The 25,474-nt window shown below is 39.7% G+C and overlaps 1 protein-coding gene across 1 annotated transcript; it reads right to left on the minus strand.

Annotated features, from left to right (window-relative positions):
* Positions 1-25,474, minus strand: LOC309401509 (uncharacterized protein; the record flags this gene model as incomplete). The annotated part of the gene is given in 4 exon segments (XM_081970570.1): positions 1-295; positions 297-943; positions 1,030-1,040; positions 24,556-25,474. Coding segments are annotated over 4 exon segments (1,872 nt in total).

Here is a 25,474-nt window from a genome sequence, read left to right on the forward strand (position 1 = left end):
TCAATTCATGAAAACAAAACTTATTCTCCCTAAAGTCCTTCTCAGAGCTTTTTTGACATCTTTATTTCTGAGACTATAGATGAGGGGATTCAACATTGGGATAACTAAAGTGTAGAATACAGACACAATTTTACTCTGAAAAGGGGAAGATATGGATGCTGGTTGAGCATAAATGAAGAAAACAGTTCCATAAAAGATGATTACAGCTGTTATGTGAGATGCACAGGTAGAAAAAGCTTTTTGCCTGCCATCTGCTGAACACATCTTGAGGATGGTAGAAAGTATATAAGCATATGAATATCACTCCTGTAGTAATGGCAATGATAACATTGCAGAGAGAGAACATCACAGCTTTATTGATGTATGTATTTGTCATAGCAGCATTCATGACAGCAGGGACATCACAGAAGAAATGGTTGATCTTGCTATGATTGCAAAACCTGAGATGGAAAGAAACAGTAGTCTGTATCACACCATTGGCACAACCACATATGTAAGAAGATGCCACCAAACGATAACAAGAAGTCTTTGACATCTTTAATGGATAAAGGAGAGGATAGCAAATGGCAATGAAGCGGTCATAGGCCATGACAGCTAAAAGAAAACCTTCTGTGGTAACAAAGATGGTGAAGAACATCAACTGGGCCACACAGCCCTCATATGAAATGATATTTTTCTTCTCAAGGAAATTTCCTAGAGCTTTTGGAGCAATGGCAGAAGAGTAACAGAGGTCCAGGAAGGATAGATTCCTGATGAAGTAATACATTGGTGTTTGAAGCTGAGGATCAACATTTATGATTGTGATCATACCACCATTTCCAATCAGAGTGATGATGTATAATACCAAAAAAATAATAAAAAATGTTATTTCCAACTTCGGTTCGTCTCTGAAACCCACCAGGATGAACTCAATAACTATGCTACAATTCTCCATGATGTATACCTAAAATAAAAAGACACATAACAAACATACCATGCTTACAATTTTCCAGAGGTATTAGCAAAAAATACATGGACTCAAATTGATACATGAAAAGCACCTAAAAAAAAGAGTTAAATTCAGAATCAATGTGAATTTCTATAAATGCTCATTTTGGCATGGGACATTCAAAGAGATTGCATTTTAAGTTAATTGCCCTTACATTATTTACTTAAACATAAATATATACCCATCCTTTTCCTAACATTTATTGTTTGAAACTACCTCACTTCTTAAATATACGTATATTGTCAAGTTCTCATTTGGCTGGTAAAGTCACCTTATGTTTTTTTTTATTATTATTTCACTGCAATGTCTATTATGAAAAATCTCTTTAAATGCAATTATATATGCTTAATATCCTTTCCCTGACCCATTAATTCAATACTAGCTTATTTAAAACAAACAACAACCCCCCCCCAAAAAAAAATCTATAAAAATATGGCATTTCATCCAAATTTTAACCATGTCCTTCTTTCTTTTAGAATATTGTGTATTTTAAAATATTGTTTATAGTGGCTGTATTACCATTATTCTTCTCATCTTTTCTACTACCTTCTCCTGTTGGTTACATTATATGATTACTATTTGTTGTTTGCATGTACACTGAAAGCTTATGCACCAGAGAAAATTCCTTGTATGTCCAATCACACTTGGCCAATTTATTCTATTCTGCTCTGCTCTGCTCTGCTCTGCTCTGCTCTACTCCCCTCCCCTCCCCTCCACTCCACTCCACTCCATTCCATTCCATTCCATTTCAATTTACTTATTATTTTTTAAATAACCTTTCTGCACAGATGCCAAGACAACCTCATTAAATATTGATAAAAACAGTAATTCTGCTGCCTGTGAACACAGACACAAACTATAATGTCTAACAGCAAAATAAAATTAAGGGTTTTAATACTGTTTCTAAAAATCAAAACATCCAAGAGGCTGAAAATAACTGCAGCTCTGACAGAAATGATGTTGACTGTTAAGAAGATGACAACAATCACCTATCTATTTTGTCATCGAAATTTGATGTTGATCATTCACCATAATAAAAACTATTATATTTATTATTGTATTGTTATCATTATTATGATTATGTATAAAACGAAGTCACAACTGCCAGTTTACTAGAACAACTGCTACTATTATTATTTAAGATTTAATCTTCAATTTGATTCAGAGTTTGGGACTGGTAAAAACTTAACATTTCAAGTTCTAACCAAGGACCTAAGAGCTGTTAAGGTAATGTCTGAATATATAGGCAGTTCCAAGTAAGGTGGTTTTTTGCAAAGATAGAATATTCAAGTCTAATAAGTTCAAAATTTCCATGTATCTAGGCAATACTTTAGATATTACTTTAATGTTTCCTATTACTATTAGTACAACAATTGTTTTCTTCCTATTATCATTGTTATTGTTATTATCATTATTATAGATTTTAAAGTTGAAAACAAGATATTAAATTATAATGGTTTATTTAGACACATATGTACCATAAATTGTTGAAAGAATGACTTTTAAGTTCTTAAAATATCACTATTCTTAAGTCACCCTAAATCAATTTTAATGCTGTTATTTTTTTTTAGATCAATTTTCCTATTTTTACATTATATTCAAGGGCTACTTTGCTCTCATGCTACAGAAACAAGAGAAAATTTGTTTGTGGTTGGAAATTAATCAGAGTCCAGTACAACATATAAACCAACAGGCCAGATACTTATATGGTGCTTTCTTTGGCAGCACATATGCTACAATTACAACAACACAGAGAAGGATATGCTTAGGTAGAACGATAAAAATGAGATCAACTTACCACAACATGTGGATAAGGCAAACTGCAAATCCAGCCCTATCATATATTTACCAAGGATTTATCATATAAATATTATATAGCAGGGGAATAGTTTATTCTCCAAGGTGTTATTGCATTCATTGTCTACCAGCTATCTAAAAAAACTATTTGTAGTGCATGATGTGCAATTTCAAATGGGTATGTCTAGCTGCTATCATAATTGTGAAAAGATGTCCAATATCTTTTTATAAGCATTAAAGAAAATGTAATTGTTGTCTCTTTTTGTTAAGTCTACTAAATTCCAGAACAAAGAAAGCATTAGAAAGCAAATATTATAGTTGTTATGGATATATCACTGGAAGACCTGAAGAGTCAAACTGGGAATTGATAATCTTAGAAAAACTTTATATGACTGTAAAAAGCCAGCTCTGACTTGAAAGCAGTGAGTCAGTTAGTCAGTGAATGGTCAGTGAGTCCATCAGTTAATCTTGATCCATTACAGGAAGCTTTCAAAAAGAGATTTGACAACCATTTGTTCAAAATAGTATAGAATCTTCTACTTGAGCAAGGGATTGGACTAGAAGACTTCCAAGGTCTCTTCAATCTCTATTATTCTATGCTATATATTATACCTCCCAAAAATCCTAAAACACCCATATTTCTTTCTTAGTCTGACCTATAGCAAACCCCTTTGAAAATAAATTTGAAATTTATTCTCAGAGGAACAATAATGCATTTAAAATAAAAGCTACAAGTACTCATATTTTAGATTAATTATAAGAAAATCTAGCTCTCTTGAAATGTCTATAATGCTGGGAGTGGAAAGAGAAGAGAACATTCACACTCAAAGGTGAGTGGTCTCAATTACAGTGGCATTGGATATATCATTATGACAGGGGTGTCCAAACTTGGGAACTTTAAGACTTGTGGACTTCAACTCCCAGAATTCCCCAGCCAGTGCTGGCTGGGGAATTCTGGGAGTTGAAGTCCACAAGTCTTAAAGTTCCCAAGTTTGGACACCCCTGCATTATGAGATCCAAAGGTAAATTTGGAGATAGATAATCTTGGAAAAGGTCTATTGGGGTTGCAGACAATCAGCATTGACTTGATGACATGAATGAATCAATCCATCCATCCATCCATCAATCAATGCCTTGCTAAGTTTCAGAAATTTCACCTCAAAACATGCTGGGCTTATTTCACTCAATTTTTGCAACAATATCAAGAATAGTCACAGCAGCATGATTGTTTTCTGATCCTTTTAGATTATATTTTTAAAAGTATTTAAAAGATACTCAGGGTTGTAAACCCCATGCCTTAATGTAATATTATTAATTCTGCTGCTGCAAAACTGTTAATTCAGTGGGTAATTTTCTTGATGGTGAAAATTTTAGAGCCATGGTTGTGCAGTGGTTAGAATGCAGTATTGCAGTCTAATTCTGCTACGAGAGCCAGCACCGGTTCAAGATTGACTAAGTTTTCTATCCTTCTGAGGTCAGTAAAATGACCAGATTATTAGGGGCAATATGCTGACTCTGTAAACTGCTTAGAGAGGGCTATACAGCACTGTGAAATGGTATAGAAGTCTAAGTGCTATTGCTATTGTCTTTTTAGCTTCTCTCTCTGTGCCACAAATATAGTTTCTTTGGTCCTCCCAAAACACTCAATTTTCCTTGTGAGCAAATGAAATTCTAGCTGGGAAGAATTTACAGGAAAAAAGCTTTGTTCTTTCTCACTTTTACTTCATTCTTATATACAATGCTCCTTTTATTTGTTTGTTTCTTTAGTCCATTCCTTTACATTTTTTTTCTTTTAATCTTCCTATCCAGTCAGGTTAATCTTCTAATTTTTATTCTTCCCCTTCCCAGAATATGTCTCTTTTATACTCCAGTGCTTTCTATACCTTTCCACAAGTATTTATTAGGCATTTGTTTTATTTATTAATTAAGCAAATTTATATGGCTTCCAAACTCAATGAATTGGAGAAGTTTAGAAAATTAAAAATTCATAATACAAAAGCCCACAAATCCCCTACCCCCATGGTGGCAAAATGTGCCTTCAAGCCAACCAGTTGACCAACTGTAGGAATCTGGAATGACTGTAAATGGTACACAACTCAAATTTGTGTGAAGGCCCTCCTGGCCATGACTGCCAGTTGTTCCTTAAGCAGGAGTTGTGAGCCCAGGAGAATCACCAAATCACCAGGCAGTTCTGGGGCAGTGTGATCCCATACATGACCAAATATAGCAATTCTTTAAAAACCAAAGAGTCCCTAATCCCGAGCTACTCTTTTTGCCAAGGTTCAGTTTCATCATATTTCTCCCCATTCAGACCCAAGCAAACTCCAGGTACAAAGAAAGGGCAGATATAGTATCACTTAACTCACCATGGTTATATGTGCTTCTCTAAGCACAACCAAGTATCAGCATACTAATAATATTTCATTCAGTGGTAACAAATGTAGCTTCATGTTAAACAGGAGTATAGAAAGCATTGAACCCTGAATAATATGCAAAGCAGGGATTCCAGGTCATACTTCTCACTCCCAATCCACACAAACTGAAAACAACCTTTGAAGTCTACCAGATTTACTTCTTTTGAATCAAACTCAGAATTAAGTTTTATTAAAATACATGTTTGAGGTGTATGTGTGTTCCTGTGTAATAATTATTTCAGAAAATACAGCATCTAATAAATGAAATGAAATAGTGCCATACATATAGACATAAACTTCAGTAGCAATTCAAATGTCAGTAGTTAGCAAAGATACATAAGAAGCTAGATATCAATTTTCCTTAATTGTCGGGTCAGAGCTTCTTTAACCTCTCTGTTTCTTAAGCTGTAGATTATGGGGTTTAACATTGGGATTACAACTGTATAAAATAGTGATACAACTTTTCCTTGATTGGGAGAAGACAAAGCCCCAGGTTGTGCATACATAAAAAAAACTGTCCCAAAAAATAAGCTGACTGCCATCAAATGGGATGTACAAGTTGAGAAAGCTTTCTGTTTTCCTTTGACAGATGGCATATTTATTATAGTACTAATAATACAAACATAGGATACTAGGACTACTATAGCTGTGGTCACAATGATAAAGCCACACACTGAAAGTAGCACAAGTTCATTCATAAAAGTGACCGAGCAGGAGATCTTCATGACAGCTGGGACATCACAAAAGAAGTGGTCAATTACAAGTGAGTCACAAAATGACAGTTTGAAAGTAAAACCAGTCTGTAGGCAGCAGTTGATACAGCCAAAAAAGTAAGAGATGGATAGAAGGCAAGCACACCTTTTCTTTGACATTATGACATGATACAGCAATGGACTGCAGATGGCAATGAATCGGTCATATGCCATTACAGCCAAGAAAAAGGCCTCTGTGGTTCCAAACAATGAAAAGAAGAACATCTGAGTTGCACAACCACTATAGGAAATGGTCTTATTTCCAGTTATAAAACTAAACATAGCTTTAGGAGTGATGACGGAAGAGTAGCAAATATCTAAAAAAGACAGGTTTTTAAGGAAGAAATACATAGGGCTATGAAGTTGGGCATCAACAGTTGTAATTATGATGAGGCCCATGTTCCCCACTAGGGTGATGATGTATATTACTAAAAAGAGAAAGAAGAGAGATATGTGCACCTTTGGTTGATTGTTAAAGCCAAATAATATAAATTCTGTCACTGCAGTATGATTTTTCATAATTTATTTATTGTTAGAGGTCATCTCAAGATGAACAGTCATCTACCGATATTTTTGTGAAAGTTAAAAATTGGTGTTTCAGTAGACAATTGCCTTTGTACCACATGTGAAAGTCTGAAGAGGTCATTGTTAGCATGCACGTGAAATAAAAGCTGTTTGTGAAATTCTGCAAGCAGAAACCTGAAAAAGATACATATAAATTAATACTAATATTACTGTCATAGAGCATAATATATAAGAATCTGAAAACTGATAAGAGAAGAGAGCCATCAAAAAGGAGCATATCCTGTTAATGTTTTGGTGGCATCCAAACCACTCAAAGTCTTCTGGAGCTAAACAGTACAGAAACCTGATAAAGATATGGAGCAAGAATGGATACAAATCTGAAATTAAACTTGACATTAAAAGTGCTATACAGATAAATGGATTTTTTTTGTCAAATACTAAAAAAAATGCTTCCAGTATGGTGAAGCAAAAAGAATTAACCCTTTTTTTCTTAGAAAGCAAAAATATAACTGTGACAATGTTAGAAATTCTAAATAAAAATGGGAAAATGATATAACCAAGGGATCAGAGCTGTATTATTAGGATGGTCATCACAAATGACTACACCAGAAAATTAAAAGAGACATATAGTATTTAAAAGGAAATAAACTTATTTTGTACTGTATTGAAGTTCAAAACTTTAAAAATATTAAAAGTAACATCACAGGTTGTAAACTGTTTCAGGTTTTTGTTTGTAACACCTTACCTTTTGAAATAATACCTTTAACACGATCAAACAACAACTTCTCTCAATTCCAGGTCCTTAGGAAGGACTCAGTAAGTGGATAAAAATGTTAAATCCAATCTAAACATCTGCCTCATTGTTTGACTATAATTCAATTTCAAAAAGCTACGTTGCTGAATTACTAAAAAAAAAGTGCATTGCTTGAATCCACATAGATACATTATGATATCCAAGTTTTGGGGGAAGAATTTGTTGTGTATGAAATCCAACCTAGCTAAAAAACTAAAAGCTGTGATTTCACATGTTGTAAATGTAACAATAATAACAGTATAAATAAGAGTTCTGTAGTCTTTTATAAACATTTATATATCACATATTGCCATGAATTGGAACATTTCCTACTCTCTAGCTATAGAACATAAATTCCAGTTTCTAGTGACAGCAAGAAATCTTATTTGTCAGAATGTAGGGAATGGTGCAATTACTTATGGATTCCTTCCTTCCTTCCTTCCTTCCTTCCTTCCTTCCTTCCTTCCTTCCTTCCTTCCTTCCTTCCTTCCTTCCTTCCTTCCTCACTCCTACTATCAATGCAGCTGACAGTAAGAAATGATGAAAAAAATGAAATTAGTATTAGCTATTGGTATACAAGATCATTGATATGTGTGAGCAATGTCAAAGAGAAATCTCATGTGAATACATGCAAATTACTGTATATTGCACAAACCAAAAGGGGGGAAACCCCCAAAATCTTGTGATTTGTTATGGCATGTTTTATGCTTGGCATTTTAAACCACTTATGTGATCAAATGTTCTTGAATTATTTAATTTATGATACAAATTTTATTCCTAGTTTAAACATAAACTTTTAAAATATTGTTAATTTAACTCATATAGTGCTGCAATATTTGTAAAATACTCAGACATTGCTGTTATTTGTTTGTTTAATAAATTACACACAAAACCACCTCTACCTATATCATTTCTTTATTATTCTGTTTGCATAAATTGATTTTGCCACACCGTTGTAATGCTTTTAGCTTTGCAAGTTAGCTTTATAATTAATTTTAGTCACTTTTACAGTAGCTACTTCAACAGAAGTTTGAAAAACTGCAATCAGTTATGGAAGCAAACACTGTCATACTCAAATGCTGTCTAAAAAATTAGTCATCAAGTCATAGTCATCAAAACTGGGAAGTTAGCAGAAAAAAATGCACACAATTGCCATCCTAACATTTTCTTTTGCTGCTAATTTAGTGAAGCAGGACCTGAACTGTCTGTTATTGTAGAGAAAAGCAACATCACTATATCTTTGCAGGATTTGTTCTTGTTGTTACTGCTGCTGCTGCTTAGTTTCAGTAACTATTGAATTTAATTTTGCTAGTTATTTTATTCCTGTGCTGAATTTCTGCTAAGCTTATTGATTTCATCTTTTAATTTATTGAAAAGGTCTTTCCTGTTTTATACATTTTGGTTGTAAAACATTTGAGTTACAATGTAAACAGCATGGATATAAATTCAATTAATACATTAATTCCAATGTTACAGTCCTGCATCTGGAATGAAAAGCTTTTGAAATGCACAAAAAGCTTTTTGCACATGTTTTGGATACTAAATTACTGAACTAAATGAACTCATCTAGAAACTCCTGTCACTTTCTTAAGAGAAATTTTCAGCTTCAGTATTTTTACTCACATTTCAGAACTGGAAATAGAACAAACTTGCAATGTTGTTTTTCTGTGTTAACATGATTACTTCATGTTAAAGTAATGTCTATGAAGCCTATGAAGCAAATGTATTCTGCCAATCTTTCTTTTCTTTTCTGGGTTCAAATATAACACATTTATGAACAACCACATTACACCTGAGGCCCAATATTAGACATATGATCTCTTGAGTATAATCTACGTATAAATTATACAAATCTAAATGAAAATTATTTGTTGGCTAATCCTAATGGCTGCTTCAAAGTGAATCTGACTGACCACTTTCCATCTGCAGCACCTTGACTCCACCGTGTCTTTTAACAACATTTATTTGAGGTCAGACCTGCTTCGCCTGCGGGAGTCCCCTCTCTCGCAGGCATGGCCCTTGGCTCTTGCAAGGGCCCGCCTTGATGACGGGTTTGTGAACCCCGAGAGGTGGAGGAAATGGAAGCTAAGGGGATTTTTAACAAAATGCTTTTTATCTTTTTTAGGGGGTTCCAGGGGGGGTTCCAGGGTGGGAGGGTCGGTTAATCAGGCCAGGAGGGGGGCCAGTGCCAGGCAAACAGGTGAGTCCAGGAGGGAAGTGAGTGTGGTGGAGGGGGGGAGGGAAAAGGATACTTCAACAGAGGGTTGCCTTATTACAACGGTCGCGGGGAGGGGGGATGCGAGGACAGGAGAAGATCACAAGGTCGGTTGGGAGACCATGGCTGCTGGATACGCCTGGTCGTTTGTACCAACCCCTGCAGTCTAGGTGGTCAGGAACTACAGAGCCAGGGCCTCAGGCTGATGCTTTGCAATGCAAGGTCCATGACCAACAAGGCCCCTCTCATTAGTGAGTTGATCTCAGAGGGGGAGCTGGACCTTGCAGGGATAACGGAGACCTGGCTGGGTCATGAGGGCGGTTTGCCCCTCGTGGAAATGTGCCCACCGGGTTTCCGTGCATTCCATCAGCCCCAGGCCCTGGGTAAGGGTGGTGGGGTGGCAGTAGTTATACAGGAATGTTTAGAGCCGAGGGAGTTCACTGTACCTCAGATACCCGGGTGTGAGTCCCTTGGTGTGAAATGGGGCCCAGGGAGGCAGTGGGGTCTGCTGATTGTATACTTGGCTCCTTGCTATACATCAGCAGCCCTGCCCGAGCTCCACGAGCTGATCTCAGAAACGGCAGTTGAGATCCCCAAACTTGTGGTTATGGGGGATTTCAACTTGCCGTCGACGGGGGAAGCATCCGAGGCAGCTCGGGAGTTCATGGCTTCCATGGCAGCCATGGACCTGACCCAATTAATTCAGGGCCCCACACACGAAGGTGGCCACACTTTGGACCTTGTTTTTGTATCTGAGCAGTGGACGAGTGATCTGGGAATAGGGGATTTAGTTATCACTCCCCTGTCATGGTCAGATCACTCATCTCTTCGGCTGGACTTCCCTGGCGCTACCCCCCACCATGAGGAGGCGGAACCAGACTGTCCAAGTTGGTACCACCCCAGGCGCCTGATGGAACCGGACAGGTTCCAGATGGAGCTTGGGCCATTTCCTGTAGCCCTGACCCGCTCTCGGTTGGAGGACCTAGTGGCCGCCTGGAATAGGGCAGCCGCTGGGGCCTTGGACCGGGTTGCGCCTTTGCGGCCTCTCCTGCGGCGATGACCCACCCGGGCTCCTTGGTTTACCGAGGACCTGAGGGTGATGAAGCACCATAGGAGACGCCTAGAGAGCAGGTGGAGGTCCTCACGCTCCGAATCTGATCGAACACAGGTAAGAGCCTATTCACGGACCTACCTTGTGGCATTAAGAGCGGCCAAACGTAGACACTGTGCCGCTCTTATTGCGTCCGCCGATAACTGCCCTGCCGCCCTGTTTCGGGTAACCCGCTCCCTCTTATCACAGAGGACGCGGGAAGCCCCCTTGCAGGGCAGAGCAGAGGAGTTTGGGGAATATCTGCAGGACAAAGTCGCTCAGATCCGGAGGGGATGGGCCCCCTTCAGTGGACCAGAGGAGCCATCAACAGTGAGTCTTGTGAGACCATTCTGGGAGGAGTTTGATTTTGTTGCCCCCGAGGATTTGGACAGGTTGCGTGGACGGCTGCGACCCACCACATGTTTAATGGACCCGTGTCCTTCCTGGCTGGTACTGGCATTCTGGGAAGCGACACGAGGCTGGCTCCTGGGCCTGGTGAACGCCTCGTTGGGTGAGGGGTCCTTACCTACCGCCTTGAAAGAGGTGGTGGTGAGGCCCTTACACAAGAGGCCTTCCCTCGACCCGATGGAGCTAGCTAATTATCGTCCAGTCTCCAACCTTCCCTTTCTAGCGAAGGTTGTAGAGAATGTGGTGGCACAGCAGTTTCCGCGACACCTTGAAGAATCCGAATATCTAGACCCACGCCAGTCCGGCTTCCGACCCGGGCACAGCACGGAGACGGCCTTGGTCGCGTTGGTTGATGATCTCTGGAGGGCCAGAGATAGGGGTTGTTCCTCTATCCTGGTCCTATTAGATCTTTCAGCGGCTTTTGATACCATCGACCATGGTATCCTATTGCGCCGGCTGGAGGGGATGGGAGTTGGAGGCACCATTCTGCGATGGTTCGGCTACTACCTCTCCGACCGGACACAATGTGTGTTGGCAGGGGGGCAGAGGTTGACCCTGAGGCCACTCACCTGTGGGGTGCCACAGGGGTCGGTCCTCTCGCCCCTTCTGTTCAACGCATATGTGAAGCCGCTGTGGGAGATCATCCGTGCTTTTGGGGTTGAGTATCATCTGTACGCTGATGATACTCAGCTGTACATTTCCACCCCAAACCACCCCAATGAGGCTGTCGAAATGATGTCCCAGTGTTTGGAAGCCATCAGGGTCTGGATGGGGGACAACAGACTCAAGCTCAACCCCTCCAAGACTGAGTGGCTGTGGTTACCGGCACCTCGGTTCAGCCAGTTGACACCATCACTGGCCATAGGGGGCGAGCAATTGCCCCCTGTGGAACAGGCGCGCAATTTGGGCATCCTCCTAGATGCCCGGCTGTCGATGGATGACCATGTGGCAGCCGTGGCAAGGGGGGCGTTCCACCAGGTTCGCCTGGTGCGCCAATTGCGCCCCTTACTGGACCGGGATGCCCTACGCACGGTCACTCATGCACTGGTGACGTCTCGTCTGGACTACTGCAATGCCCTCTACATGGGGCTTCCCTTGGGACGCGCCCGAAGACTACAGCTAGTCTAGAATGCAGCCGCGCAGGCCATCACGGAGAGTACTAGGTACTCCCACATAACACCTCTCCTGCGCGAGCTGCACTGGCTGCCTGTGGTTTTTCGGGTGCGTTTCAAGGTGTTGATCACCATCTTTAAAGCGCTCCATGGCACAGGACCTAGCTACTTGCGGGATCGCATCCTACCGCACACATCCCTGCGACCAATTCGCTCTCACAGGGAGGGACTCCTCCTGGTGCCGTCCACCAAGCAATGCCAACGGGCGGCGCCTAGGAGTAGAGCCTTCTCTGTGATGGGCCCAACCCTCTGGAATGACCTCCCCCCCGACATCATAACCACCACCGACTTCCGCTCCTTTCGTCAAAAACTAAAGACTCACCTGTTTCGACTAGCCGGCTTGGCCCACTCATAGTTTTATCTCACCTCCTGGCAGATATTTTTAATTGGGAATTTCTAGGGTCATTATTTTAACTTTAACTTTTTGGGGTATTTTTAGGGGTTATTTTAAATACTGTTTTTTAATTGCTTTACTTTAAGATACAGTTTTTATAGCCTCCTCATTTAAATATTTAAGTATCTGTGTATTTATGTACTTATTCTTATGTATTCCTTGTGTTTTAATTTGACTGTACACTGCCCCGAGTCCCTTTCGGGAGAGGGGGCGGTCTAGAAATTTAAAATAAAGTAAAAGTAAGTAAAAGTAAATGTAGAGTCTTGGAATTTAAGAGAGCTAGTTGCAATAAACTTAGAGAGAGCTTGGGAAAAATTCCATAGATGAGAATCCTCAAGAGGAAAACAACTCAAGAAGCTTGGGAAATTTTGAAAGATGAGATTACAAAAGCCCCGTCTAGCACAATACAAATGAAGAAGAAAAATAACAGCTCCCAAAAGAAACCAGCATGGCTGCATAAAGAACTCTCTGACAAATTGAAAGACAAAAAAGATAAGTACAAAAAGTGGAAAGGGGAGGGGGGATATAACTAAGGTAGAATATCAGAAAATAGCCCGAGCATGTAAAGATGAAGTGAGGAGAGCTAAAGCTCACAATGAAGAAAGGCTTGCCACAAAAGTAAAAAATAACCCCAAAAAAGCTTCTTCCAACATGTTAAAAACAAGAAAAGAGTTAAGGAAACAATTGTTCCATTGCTGGGAGAAAGTGGCAAGAAGGTGACAAGCAACAGGGAGAAAGCAGAACTATTTAACTCATGTTTTGCATCTGTCTTTACACAAAGGGATAAAACAGTCCAACCTATCAAAAACAGCACCACAAAAATCAGACTAGGAACACAAGTTGAAATAGGGAAGAAAATGGTAAGTGAGCACTTGTCTACCCTAGATGAGTTCAAATCACCAGGACCGGATGCATTACACCCCAGGGTTCTGAAGGAACTGGCAGACAAGATCTCACAACCACTGAACTATATCTTTCTGAGATCCTGGAGCACCGGGGAACTACCAGAGGACTGGAAAAGAGCTGATATGGTTCCCATCTTCAAAAAAGGGAAAAAAACAGATCCAGGAAACTACAGACCTATCAGCCTGACCTCAATACTAGGAAAGATTCTGGAAAAGATAATCAAGCAACGAATTAGCGAACACCTAGAAGCAAACAAAGTAATAGCAAAAAACCAATATGGGTTTGTTGAAAACAGATCATGCCAGACTAATCTTATTGCATTCTTTGACAAAGTGACAAAATTAGTGGACCAGAGGAATGCCGTCGATATAGTTTACTTGGACTTCAGTAAGGCATTTGATAAGGTAGACCATAACCTACTACTAGATAAAGTAGAAGAATGTGGGTTGGACAGCATCACCACCAGATGAATTCATAACTGGCTGACCAACCACACTCAACATGTAGTCCTCAATGGAACTGCATCTACATGGAGGGAGGTATGAGTGGAGTACCCCAAGGCTCTGTTTTGGGCCCAGTACACTTCAACATCTTCATCAATGATTTGGATGAGGGAATAAATGGGAAACTCATCAAATTTGCATATGACACCAAGCTGGCAGGAATAGACACACTCCAGAAGATAGGCTAAAGATACAGAAGGATCTCGAGATCACTTCCGGTCCCTGCAGGCGATGGACATTTCATCTGCCGCTTGTCTTCTCAGTGGGCTCCTTTTGGAGCACAGGAGACCTTGGAGGGGAGTTCTGCCAAAGGGGCGGCTTGCTGGAGCCCCCCAGACTTGGTGGCAGCTGGTGGGGGTTTTTCCAGCTTTGCCCCAGGAGCCGGGGAGCAGAAAGGGGGCATGCTTGCCTCTTTGCCTAATGGATTCCAGAGGAAACAAGATATTCAAAAGAAACATGGCTGAAATGTTGGCTGTGGAGGATCCTTCCTAATCTCTTCAATTATTGGTAACAGATAAGCAGAAGGCTATTGTAAGTTTTTGTTCAATCTATTTTAAACTGAAGATTGGAGGGGGGAGTTTTTCTTTTCTAACCCCCTCTCTGACAAAGCGGCATTCAAACTTTCTCTCTCCACTCCGGAATGGAGAGAGAACAAAGGCTGACCTGCCACTTGAATTAACTATGTGAGAAAGACTAAAATCATAGTTCCAAGAGTTTGCTGAGCTGTTTTTTTTAAAATTAAAACTTTTGCTCTTCTCCCTGCGGAAAGGAGGAGTCGAAATGGCTCCCCTCCGCTCTCGTTTTTGTACTTACAAATGAAGTCTGCTTTTTTAAACCACCCTGGGGAAAATAGAAATGATTTCTGGCATCTTTTAATACCTTTTAATTACAACTGTCCCTCCTGGCAAATGTATTATTATCTGGTTATCTTAGGGTTTTTTAATCTGTTGTGTCTGTTTTAGGGATTTTAAAAAAATTATATTTATTTAGCTTTGTACAGTTCTTTTAATTGCATTTTAACCTCCTCCAAACTGTACATATTTAATTTTTATTGTATTTTTGTGATATTTTCTATGGACTGTACACCGCCCCGAGTCCCTTCTGGGAGAGGGGGCGGTCTAGAAGCACAAATAAATTGAAATTGAAATTGAAATCTTTTAATACCTCCCCTGAGGGTACTCCGGACCTCTTCTGCTTCGTGGACCTTCTGGATTTAATTATTTGGTTTTTCCCTTCTTGCTGTACCTCTGTGTCTTGGAACAGTGAAGGAGAACTGACTTTTTATTTCCGGATTTTCCTGTTGCTCTGGACCAGCCCGGCTGCGCGCCCTGGCAATGCCATTTTCTTTGCATAAGATTTACCATCTCTGAACTTAGACAATGGGACCTAAGAAACCCCCAATGGGCAAGTCACTTTCAGCCCCGGCTTCAACGGCTTCCAGTCCAAGTACCCAGCAGCTGAAGATTACTTCATTGCTTCAAACAGAAGCTGCTGGAGAGAGTTCAAAAGAACTATCTGTCAACCAAATGTTTCAGGAAATTATGAGAGGTCAAAACGAACTGAGGAAGGAAGTGGCAGACCTCAAAAATGAACTCAGAGGGTTACAACATAACACAGCAGAGAATAAACAGAGAATTGTATTACTTGAGGAAAGTGCAGCTGGGATGGAAGAAAGGGTTAAGGAGGTCCGAAAGGGAAATTTAGAACTAGAAAATTTTATGGCCAAAATTGAATTGGAAAGAATGTCTTTTTTTCTCAGGTCCCAGAACCTACCAGAGACAGAAAATGAAGATCTTAAAGATATTATGAGTACAATTTTAGCAGAATACCTTAAGAGAAACAAAGAGCAGATGTGGGGGGATATGGACCTAGTCTATAGAATTAATTCAGCATATGCCAGAACTCATAATGTTCCAAGAGAGGTACACATTAATTTTTTCAGGAGGGCCACGAGAGATGAGGTACTAGGGGCCCAAAGGGAGGGACCTTTAAAATACCAAGACAAAGAAATTACCATTCTAAAGCAAATTCCAAAAAAAATCAGAGAAAAAAGGAGGAAGTACGCTTCCTTATCAAAGAAACTATATAATAAAGGAATTTGGTTCAGATGGTTATTGCCAGAAGGAATGTTGATTTTCTGGGAGGGAAGTTGAGTTAGAATAAAGACAGTGGACGAGGCAGAGGCCTTTATTAAAAACATCTTTCCCTCCCAGAGGACGAAGATAGCAGAGGTGGGGGAAAAAGCAGCAATGTACAAGATATAGAGGGGGGGCACGGCTCCACCCGGGAGCCAAGAGGAGGAAGCAATATCGAAAAGGCTCAGGTGACAAAAATAAAAATATTTGAAATATTATTGCAATTGTTGATATACTAGAAAGTGACAAAGAAAGAGATGATTGAACATGTTGTTGACATAAAGTAAGAATTCTGTTTATGCTATCCTTTACATGTTATTTTTAAAATTGTAAACGTGTGAGATTTGGGGGGATTTCTACTGCCAACATGGGAGCTACTAAATTTTCTATGTACCCTATTACCTTTTCCCTATAAATGTTTTTAAAACCAATAAAACTTTTTACAAAAAAAAAAGATACAGAAGGATCTTGACAAACCTGAACATTGGGCATTATCTAATAAAATGAAATTCAATGGTGAAAAGAGTAAGGTTCTACATTTAGGCAAGAAAAATGAAATGCACAGATTCAGTATAGGTAGTACCTTCCTCAATAGTAGTAACTGTGAGAGGGATCTTGAAGTCCTAGTGGACAACTATTTAAATATGAGCCAGCAGTGTGCAGCCAACAAAGTTCTAGGCTGCATCAACAGAGGGATAGAATCAAGATCACGTGAAGTGTTAATACCACTTTATAATGCCTTGGTAAGGCCACACTTGGAATACTGCATTCAGTTTTGGTCGCCACGATGTAGAAAACATGTGGAGACTCTAGAAAGAGTGCAGAGAAGAGCAACAAAGATGATTAGGGGACTGGAGACTAAAACATATGAAGAATGGTTGCAGGAACTGGGTATGTCTAGTTTAATGGAAAGAAGGACTAGGGGAGACATGATAGCAGTGTTCCAATATCTCACGGAGTCAAACTATTTTCCAAGGTACCTGAGGGTAGAACAAGAAGCAATGGGTGGAAACTATTCAAGGAGAGAAACAACTTAGAACTGAGGAGAAACTTCTTGACAGTTAGAGCAATTAATCAGTGGAACAGCTTGCCTCCAGAAGTTGTGAATGCCCCAACATTGGAAGTCTTTAAGAAGATGTTTGATATCCATTTGTCTGAAATGGTATAGGGTTTCCTGCCTAGGCAGGGGGTTGGAGTAGAGGACCTCCAAGGTCCCTTCCAACTCTGCCCTTGTATTGTATTGTATTGTATCATGTATATATTTTGCAAAATTTTAAATATGGCTTCTGTTTTTAACTTTCCAAAACTAGCACTCTTAATAACAGACTCACAAAAAAACTACTGATTCTTCCAAAATGTTTCCTGAAGTATCCATGCTATTATGTTCAAACAATAAAATCTCATTCTTTGCAGTAAAGAAATTGGAAAAATCTTTTTGAATTCATGATTAGTATTACTTTAAATAGGTTATTGTATTTGGACCCAACTGCTTATTGGTTTCATTTTTGTTATTATCATTACTGTTATTGATCTTCTTCAGTGACGTGCGGTGAGATTTATGGCTGGCGAGGCACCAATTTATGGGGTGGGGGATTTCTAACAAAACACAGCAACCGGAGAAAAGCAGCGAGGGGCGAGGAAGCTCGTCGGGGGGAGGCACGTGCTGTTTTCGCCTTAGATTCCTCTCCTCTCCTCTGCGCATGCACCTTTCCTCCTGGGCTCTCTCCCAGCAACCTCACCAGCTGCTTCTTTTGCCATGACGTTTCCCAGCATGACAAAATACTTTTTTTCCCTTTGCCTTCCAGCCAACCAAGAAAGCTTCTGAAGGTGTGCAAGAAAGCCCCCCCCCCCCATTGCCTGAACGTTTGTGATGGGCTCCCAACAGCGGCTGCTTGGATTTGCCATTTGAGAGAGAGAGAGAGTGTGTGTGTGTGTGTATCCCTCCTTCCTGTGAAGGAGTGAAGGAGGGATTCTTCATTCCTGTGAAGGAGTGAAGGAGGGATTCTCTCTCTCTCTCTCTCTCTCTCTCTCTCTCACACACACACACACACACACACACACACACACGGCAAATCTGAGTAGTCGCTGCTGGGAGCCCGTCACATACATTCGGTCAATGGGGGGGGGGGTTTCCTGCATGCCTTCCTGCATGCCTTCAGAAGCTTTCTGAAGGCTTGCACGCCTTCAGAAAGCCCCCCCCCCCCACTGCCCGAACGTGTGTGATGGGCTCCCAGCAGCGGCTGCTCGGATTTGCCATTTGAGAGAGAGAGTGTGTGCATCCCTCCTTCCTCCAGCCCAACACTCTCACTGGCATCCTGGCCAGACGAGAGGGACTGCAGAGAGGGTCTCCTCGAGTCTAGGACAGCGAGTCATTCAATGGGAAAGTTGCTTCTTGGAAGGAATAACCCGGCTTGGCTCCCGCTTTCGATCTGCTGCCCAACGACTGAACGGAGAAGCGAAGAGGCAGGAGAGACGAGGCAGGAGAGACGAAGCAGGAGCCAAGCCGGGTCATTCCTTCCAAGAGGGAACTTTCCCATTGAATGACTCACTGCTCTAGACTGCGGAGACCCTCTCTGCAGTCCCTCTCATCTGGGCAGACCAGAGGGACTGCAGAGAGGGTCGCCTCGAGTCTAGGGCAGTGAGTCATTCGATGGGAAAGTTCCCTCTTCCTCCGCCCAGCCCTCCTTTGCTTAGGCTTCTTTGTCAAGAAGCGGCTTTTGGGGCTACTGGGAGAGGAGAGTGAAAAGAAAAAAAAACATACGAGAGCTTGTTGTGAGGCTTTAGCGAGCTCATCCTCTGAGGCGAGGCTGAACTAGCTGCTGCTGATTCTGCTTAACTGTTTAAAAAGCCTCAAAAAGTCCTGCCTCACAGTAGAGGGCGCTTTTTTTGAGGCTTTTTTTAACAGTTAAGCAGAGTCATCAGCAGCTAGCTCAGTCTCGCCTCAGCTGTCGCCTGAGAGGCTGAGCGCGCTAAAGCCTCACAGCAAGCTCTCGTATGTTTTTTCTTTTTCTTTTCATGATGAGAGGTGCGGCTGTGCCTCACTTGCCTCACCTGACTGCACGTCACTGATCTTCTTATGTTTCACACAAATATGTTGTAAAAGCAGCTTGGTTAAAATATAAAAAGTATTTATTTTACTAAGCATTTAATAATATATTTCAGTCTAGACATAATACTCTGCAACAAGGGTGTCAAACTCAAGGTCTGTGGGCCAAATCCATCCTGCAGGGTGCTTAGATCTGACCCATGGTGCTGCCCTGGAAACAGCAAATGACTGGCCCATGGTGCCTCTGACAGTGAAAATCAAGTCAAGTCAAGTCAAGTAGGTTTTATTGTCATTTCAACAATATACAGTACAGTACACAGTGAGATGAAAATAGAGTTTGGGAGGGCTGTGCAGGGACCTTCCGGACTCCATTTTCAATGGCTGAGGACTGCATTATGTCAAATTGGTCATGCCCACCCTGGCCACACACACACCCCGAGGTCAAACACAATCCTAATGTGGCTCTCAATGGCATTGAGTTTGACACCCCTGGTCTACAAGCAAGAATTGGTGGGTCTCAAAATAGACAAAATAATAGAAAATGAGGAAGCTAAATTGCTATGGGACATTAGAGTTCTAACAGGCAAACACCTGCCACACAACACTCCAGATTAATAATTGTCAAGAAGAAGCACAAAAGAAGTCTGCATAGAGGACGTTGTAGTAGCTGGAGAAAGAAGAGGAAAAAAATGTAAAATTCAATAAAATACGAAGATCAGCAATAGTAATAGCACGTAGACTTAATATACTAATTATATACTAATTCCCAGTGCTTTTACAGCCCTCTCTAAGTGGTTTACAGTCAACATATTGCCCCCAACAATTTGGCTCCTCATTTTACCCACCTCGGAAGGATGGAAGACTGAGTCAACCTTTTTTAAAAAAAGAATTTTATTGGTTTTTAAACATTTATGGGAAAAGGTAAAGGGGTGCATAGAAAGTTTTGGCAGCTCCCACGCTAGTGGTAGAAATCCCTCCAAATCTCACAATTTTTACAATATTAAAAACAAGAAACAAAAAACAGAATCTTATTCTACATTGTATCAACCATGTGTTCAATCATTTTTCCTTTGTCACTTTCTAATATATCAACAATTACAAATATTTCAAATATTTTTATTTTTGTGACCTGAGCCTTTTCGATATTGCTCCTTCCTCCCTGTCCCCAGGTGAAGCCACAGCCCCCCCTTCATATCTTGTACCTTGCTACCCTTTTCACTATGTTCCCTGTGTTCGTCCTCTAGGAGAGAGAGAAATGTTTTTTAATGAAGGCATCAGCCTCCTGCACTGTATTAATTCTAATCCTATTTCCCTCCCAAATGATCAACATTCCCTCTGGCAATAACCATCTAAACCAAACTCCTTTATTGTATACTTTCTTTGATAAGGAGAAATACTTCCTCCTTCTTTCTCTTATCTTTTTCAGAATCTGCTTAAGAATGGTGATTTCTTCATCTTTATATTTTAGTGGTCCCTCCCTTTGGGCCCCAAACACCTCATCCCTTGTAGTCCTCTTGAGAAATATAACATGTACCTCCCTTGGAACATTATGACTTCTAGCATATGCTGAATTAATCCTATAAACCAGGTCCATATCCCTCCACAACTGTTCTTTGTCTCTCTTAATATATTCTGCTAAGATTGTACTCATAATATCCTTAAGATTTTCATTTTCTGTCTCTGGTAGGTTCTGGAATCTGAGAAAAAAGGACATTATTTCAAATTCTATTTTTGCCATGAAGTTTTCTAATTCTACATTTCCCTTCCAGACTGCTTTAACCTCCTCCCCTAAGCCAGCCATCCCCTCCCCCAACACCATAATTCTCTGTTTGTTTTCTGAAATATGATGTTGAACACCTCTGAGTTCATTTTTAAGATCTGTCACCTCTTTGTTCAACTCATTTTAACCCCTCATAATTACTTGAAACATTTGGGTAACAGATAGCTCTTTCGGGCTCTCTCCAGACCCTTCTTGTTGTAACAAAGAGGTAATTTTCATTTGCTTCCTGCTTGGACTGGAGGTGGCAGATGGAGGAGCCGAAAATGACTTGCCCATTGGTGGTTTCTTAGGCCCCATTTGTCTAAGTTCAGAGATGTATATAAGTGTTTTACAAAGAAAATGGCATCGGCAGATTGCACAGCTGTGCCGGTCCAAGGAGGCAGGTAAATCAGAAAGCGAAGAGTTAATTCTCCTTCACCGTTCCAAGACACCGAGCCACAACAGAAAGGGGAAATAATCAAATAATCAAAGTCCAGGTAGACCATGTAACAGGAGAGGTCCCGCTCTCCCTCAGAGATGGTAATAACACAATACCAGAGGGTTTTTTTTTCGAAGGTAGTTTCAAAAGGCAGACTTCATTTGTAAGTGCAAAAACAAAGACGGAAGGGAGCCATCTTAGCTCCTCCTTTCACAGGGAGAAGAACAGAGTTTACCATAAGGTTTTTTTTGAAAAAGACAGCTCAGCAATCATCTCTTGCAATTGTGATAGCAATCTTTCTCACATAGTTAGTTCAAGTGACAAGTCAGCTTTTGTTCTCTCTCCATTCCAATATAGAGAGAAATAGTTCAAATGCTGCTTAATCCAAGGGGGGGGGGGGTAAAGAGAAGAAACACCCCCCTCTAATCTTCAGTTTCAAATAAATTGAACATGAACTTACAGTAGTCTGCTGCTTATCCTTTAATGATGATTAAGGAGATCAGGGTGGCTCCCCCACCACCAGCATTCAGCCGCTCTTCCTTGGATAACCTCCTTCCTCCCGGAGCCCATTCGGCAAAAGGGCGGACAGCCCGAAGCTGTCCCAAACCACCCCTCTGCTCCCCGGCTCCTAGGCGAGGCTGAAAACGCCCCCGCTGGCTGCTGCCGATTTCAGGGGGTTTCAGCGAGCCACCCTTCAGCAGGGGACCCCTCTAAGGCCCCCTGTGCTCCTTACGGAGCCAACCGAGGAGACGAGCACGGACAACACGTCCGTCACCAGCAGGAACCGGAAGTGATCTCCGGAAGACTGAGTCAACCTTGAGCCAGTGAGATTGAACTACAGCTAGCAATCAGCTGAAGTAGTCTGTGGTACTGCACTCTAACCACTGCACTATCTCCACTCCATGTGCAAATAGAAGTAGAAAGATTGTGGCAAAAGAAAGCAATGAACTGGTGGAGATTTGTCTCATTTAGAATTTTTGAAAATATTTAAAATAGACAAAGTAATTTATGGTTTTAAACATTTTAAGACTGAGTCATTAAATATATAAACTTTTATTGAAATTGGAAGTAAAAGAAGAGCAAGTAAAATAATGAATGGTAAAGTAAGGTAAAAACTTCAGTTATAATAGGCAGAAGGAACAACAGGAACAATTAAATCCTTATATGTGGCTATAAGGATTGAAATGTATGTTATATTATAAACTTAAAGAAACAATAGAAGATGATATACTGTTGGTGTATACCACCTGATATTTTTTTTAATTGTATAAATGCATTTTTATGAAAACATGTTTGATTGACATCTAAAAAAGCTAGAAAATTATGGCCTCAAAAACATATATACTATAGTTTAAAAAATAAATAAAAATCAATATACGATTGAAATCAAAAGTTTTTGTTTTGTGAGTAAAGAAAAAAAGTTGGAAAAAAACATGGAGCTTTGTTTTGAGGTGAGATTATTTATGCACAAAGAGTGAAAGATTCAGCATTGCCCTCTATGAAGGAATGGTTGGTACAACGGTAGAACTTGCTGATTTGGCCAAAGTGACTTTTTTTTAATTGGAAAAAAAAGATAATATCTACATTTATTGCTGATTGGAAAACTCTTACAGATTTTTTTTTGAATGAAGAAAGAACATCAGAAAAAAAATGAACATGGTTTATGACTTATAGTTTTGATAATAAAACAAAGTAGATTGGATACTATTAGGCTACTGAAGATTCCTTGAAATCTGCAAGTTTATAACCTTTCACAGACAGAATTGTGTACTCTATTTGTGAAAGATTCTAAATAAATGTTCTGCTATTTTTATGTATGACTGTTCTTTTATAAATGATTTATATTCCCAACTACTGTTATTGTTGTTGATCTATGCTTGCACATGTAACTGTCTGTAACAGGGGTTTTTTAACATGATGCAGATGACTGAAAATTTACATTCTAGGACAAAATTCTACACTGACTATAATTGAGTCAATGGATATGTTTCTTCACACATTAAATAAAAATGAAGGAACAAAAATAGGTCTCAAGGTACAATATCCTATTTTCTACTAATATTCCATATGAAGCCATTTTTTAATGTTATGTTTCTTAACACAAGGGTAAAAAGTTCAAAATAATAAAAGTCAACTTTGTACATCAAAATCTATTGACTAATTAACAGAATAAGAATATTACACAAATAACATCTACAATAACAGGTTTTTTTTGGTATGAAACATCAACAGGAATTATCTTTCACCTTATTCAGTAACTGAAGAATATGATGCACAATTGTATCTTAGGCATTGCACATGTTCTATTCATAATTGCATAAAAATAACCAGAAAATTCTGCTGAAATGGATGAAAATTTCTCAAAGCAACACAGTCCATTTATCTCCATCAACAATCATTAAATAAGCATTATTATATCTTTCCACAATAATTTTGTCTCTTTAAAGGTAGCAATTGCTCATTTTAATTAGATCCCCTAGAGTTGTGGCACCTAATGGAGAGGCAAGTTTCTTAACTGCAAAGTCTGTTCATTTCTTCTGGTTTTTAAGATACAATATCTTATAGCTTATTTTAAAGAGGAATAAGTGAGGACAATGTCTGATATCTAGATCAATCCTGCTCTGGATCCAGATAGTATACTTAAACCACATGAAATTACAATGGAGACATTATTTTATATATTTTTCTTATGATGTTAATTTGGTTTATTTATTTGTTTGTTATTCATGTGTTTGTTATTCATTATTATTCATTTATTTATTGTTTGTTATTTATTTATTCATTTGAAATTTTATAACTCTGTGGAATCAAAAGAGTTACTACACCTGAATTTAAATATCTACAACGATAACACAAAAGCTTGAAGTGTCAGTGTTTATACTTTCAATTATTATTCTTGATTGGATATAATTCCATATATTTCACATTGATCGTTGACCAAAATGAAGAGTGTTATACTGAATATTTTGCAATTTTAAAAATGTCAGTATCTATTGCATGGGTATTCATTGTGATTTCTAAAAATAAAATAAAAAAATAGTATATCAGTGAATCTCTCAAAACAAAATTAGCACATGAAATAATTTCTCAGCAAACAAATAAAATGGAAATGCTTTTAAATTCAGTTAGAACAACCACAAGGGTATGATTACTGAAATTTTGTTTACATTTGTAGACTTATTCGGTGACACTAAGCAACTTCTTTGCCTAAGTATTAGCGAAAAAATGTCTTCCTCAAGGCACAGTTTATCTCTTTATTTCTGAGACAATATATTAGAGGGTTCAAAAGAGGAACTATTACAGTGTAGAGCAATGACACAAGTTTGTTGGAGTTGTAGGCATACATAGCTTTGGGCCGTGCATAGGTGAAGAGTGTGGTGGAGTAAAAGAGTATAACCACTGTAAGGTGAGAACTGCATGTTGAAAACGCCTTCTTTCTTCCCTGAGCTGAAGGAATCTTCAGAACTGTTGAAATGATATAGATGTATGATGTAACAACCATACAAAGGGGAACCATGATAACCATTAGAGCCAAGATGAAGTCTACCAGTTCAGCTATGGAAGAATCGGTGCAAGAAACATTCAGGAGGGGTGAAATATCACAGAAATAATGATTGATCTTGTAAGTGCTACAGTATTTTAGCCGGCCAATAAAGCTAAGTTTGATCATGGAGGTGACAAAACCACATAGCCAGCATCCTGCTGAAAGCTGAACACAGAAATTATTGTTCATGAGGACTGGGTAACGAAGTGGATAGCATATAGCTAAGTACCGATCATAAGCCATCACAGCTAGAAGAATATATTCACTGCAAACAAAGGTAACAAAAAAATATAGCTGTGTTAGACAACCTTGGAAGGAGATGCGTTTGTCTTGTGATAGAAAATCTCCCAACATTTTAGGAACAATTACTGTGATGTACCAGATTTCAAGGAAGGAGAGGTTACACAAAAAGAGGTACATTGGTTTATGAAGATTATAATTGACCCAAATGACTGTGATGATGATCAAATTCTCCATGAGGATCATTAAGTATGCAATGAGGAATAGGACAAAGAGAAGAATCTGAAGCTCTGTAGTGGTAGTGAATCCCAGTAGGATGAAGTAGCTGACATTTGTCTGGTTGGCTTCTTCCAT

The sequence above is a fragment of the Natrix helvetica genome, assembly GCF_964273705.1.
Source record: "Natrix helvetica genome assembly, chromosome: Z".
NCBI lineage: Eukaryota > Metazoa > Chordata > Lepidosauria > Squamata > Natricidae > Natrix > Natrix helvetica.